A 2,500-nucleotide genomic window follows, 5' to 3' on the forward strand; every position below is an offset into this window, starting at 1 on the left:
TGTCCATGGTGCTGCTGGCCCTCTCCATGGTGATGTGTGGCTCTGGAGACCTGAAGGTTCTCCAGGTCTGCCGCTTCCTCCACAAGCGGACAGGAGGAGAGATGAACTACGGGTTCCACATGGCGCACCACATGGCCCTGGGCCTGCTGTTCCTAGGGAGGGGCAGGTACTGCAAACTACCACTACAAACTACACACCACAAACTACACACTATAAACTACACACCACATGGCCCTGGGCCTGCTGTTCTTAGGGAGGGGCAGGTACTGCAAACTACCACTACAAACTACACACCACAAACTACACACTACCACTACAAACTACACACTACAAACTACACACTATAACTATGTGTATATGTGTGTAACTATATCCTATCCTATAACTATACACTATAAACTAGATCATAAACTACATACTACTATATACTATAAACTACACACTACTATAAACGACATACTACTATATATACTATAAACTACACACTATATACTATCCTATAACTATACGCTATAAACTAGATCATAAACTACATACTACTATATACTATAAACTACACACTACTATAAACGACATACTACTATATATACTATAAACTACACACTATAGTGCACTAAGTGCACACTATACTATTAACTACCGTCTGTCTGTCTGTCTGTAGGTTGTCTCTGAACACGTCCAACTCGGCCATCGCTGCCCTGCTGTGCGCGCTGTACCCGCACTACCCCGCCCACAGCACCGACAACCGGTACCACCTGCAGGCCCTGCGCCACCTGGTGGTCCTCGCCGTGCAGCCCCGCCTCCTGGTCCCCGTCGACGTGGACACCCTGAAGCCCTGCTACGCCCTGCTGGACCTCACCTACAAGGTACCTGACCCCGGGTACCCTGACCCTAACCCGGGTACCCTGACCCTGAAGGGTCTGGGCCTCACCTACAAGGTACCTGACCCTGATCCTAACCCTGACACTGGCCCTAACCCTGACCTAGGTACCCTAACCCTGGTCCCCTGACCCTGGTACCCTGACCCTGGTACCCTGACCCTGACCCTGGTCCCCTGACCCTGACCCTGGTCCCCTGACCCTGGTACCCTGACCCTGGTCCCCTGACCCTGGTCCCCTGGTCCCCTGACCCTGGTCCCCTGGTCCCCTGACCCTGGTCCCCTGACCCTGGTACCCTGACCCTGGTCCCCTGACCCTGGTCCCCTGACCCTGACCCTGGTCCCCTGACCCTGGTACCCTGACCCTGGTCCCCTGACCTTGGTCCCCTGACCCTGGTACCCTGACCCTGGTCCCCTGACCTTGGTCCCCTGACCCTGGTACCCTGACCCTGACCCTGACCCTGGTCCTGTCTCTTCTGTCCAGGAGAGCCGGTGGTACGAGGAGACGACGGTGGAGCTGATGGCCCCGGCCCTGCTGCCAGAGCTGCACCTGCTGCAGCAGGTCCCTCACACTTACCTTACACATTACCTTACTCCTTACCTTACACCTCACACTTACCTTACACATTACCTTACTCCTTACCTTACACCTCACACTTATCTTACACATTACCTTACTCCTTACCTCACACTTATCTTACACATTACCTTACCTTAACTTACTCCTTACCTTACACCTCACACTTATCTTACACATTACCTTACTCCTTACCTTACACCTCACACTTATCTTACACATTACCTTACCTTAACTTACTCCTTACACTTATCTTACACATTACCTTACCTTAACTTACTCCTTACCTTACACCTCACACTTATCTTACACATTACCTTACTCCTTAGATTACCTTACCTTAACTTACTCCTTACCTTACACCTCACACTTATCTTACACATTACCTTACTCCTTAGAATACCTTACCTTAACTTACTCCTTACCCGACCCTTACATCTTACCTTACCTTACACCTGTTCTGTGGTTCTGTCCTGGTGTTAACTGGTTATGTCCTGGTGTTAACTGGTTATGTCCTGGTGTTAACTGGTGGTTTACTGGTGTTAACTGGTGGTTGACTGGTGTTAACTAGTGTTAACTGGTTCTGTCCTGGTGTTAACTGGTTATGTCCTGGTGTTAACTGGTTATGTCCTGGTGTTAACTGGTGGTTGACTGGTGGTTAACTGGTGGTTTACTGGTGTTAACTGGTGGTTAACTGGTGTTAACTGGTGGTTAACTGGTGTTAACTGGTTCTATCCTGGTGTTAACTGGTTATGTCCTGGTGTTAACTGGTGGTTAACTGGTGGTTGACTGGTGGTTGACTGGTGTTAACTGGTGGTTAACTGGTGTTAACTGGTGTTAACTGGTGGTTGACTGGTTAACTGGTGGTTGACTGGTGGTTAACTGGTGGTTAACTGGTGTTAACTGGTGTTAACTGGTGTTAACTGGTGGTTAACTGGTGGTTTACTGGTGGTTAACTGGTGGTTAACTGGTGTTAACTGGTGTTAACTGGTGTTAACTGGTGGTTAACTGGTGGTTTACTGGTGGTTAACTGGTGGTTGACTGGT

General features: G+C 49.3%; 1 protein-coding gene across 1 annotated transcript in view; it reads left to right on the forward strand.

The window, feature by feature from the left end:
* The first annotated feature begins 6 nt into the window (after positions 1–6).
* The window catches only part of LOC311372811 (anaphase-promoting complex subunit 1-like), a 7,485-nt gene continuing 4,991 nt past the window's right edge, over positions 7–2,500 (forward strand). The window contains exons 1-3 of the mRNA XM_084489767.1: positions 7–166; positions 662–866; positions 1,362–1,439. Of these exons, the coding sequence (XP_084345893.1) occupies positions 27–166; positions 662–866; positions 1,362–1,439 (423 nt within the window). The 5' untranslated portion in view covers positions 7–26. The remainder of the gene's footprint in view (positions 167–661; positions 867–1,361; positions 1,440–2,500) is intronic.

Source organism: Micromesistius poutassou (genome assembly GCF_964030765.1).
Source record: "Micromesistius poutassou genome assembly, contig: SCAFFOLD_5747, whole genome shotgun sequence".
NCBI classification, from domain to species: domain Eukaryota; kingdom Metazoa; phylum Chordata; class Actinopteri; order Gadiformes; family Gadidae; genus Micromesistius; species Micromesistius poutassou.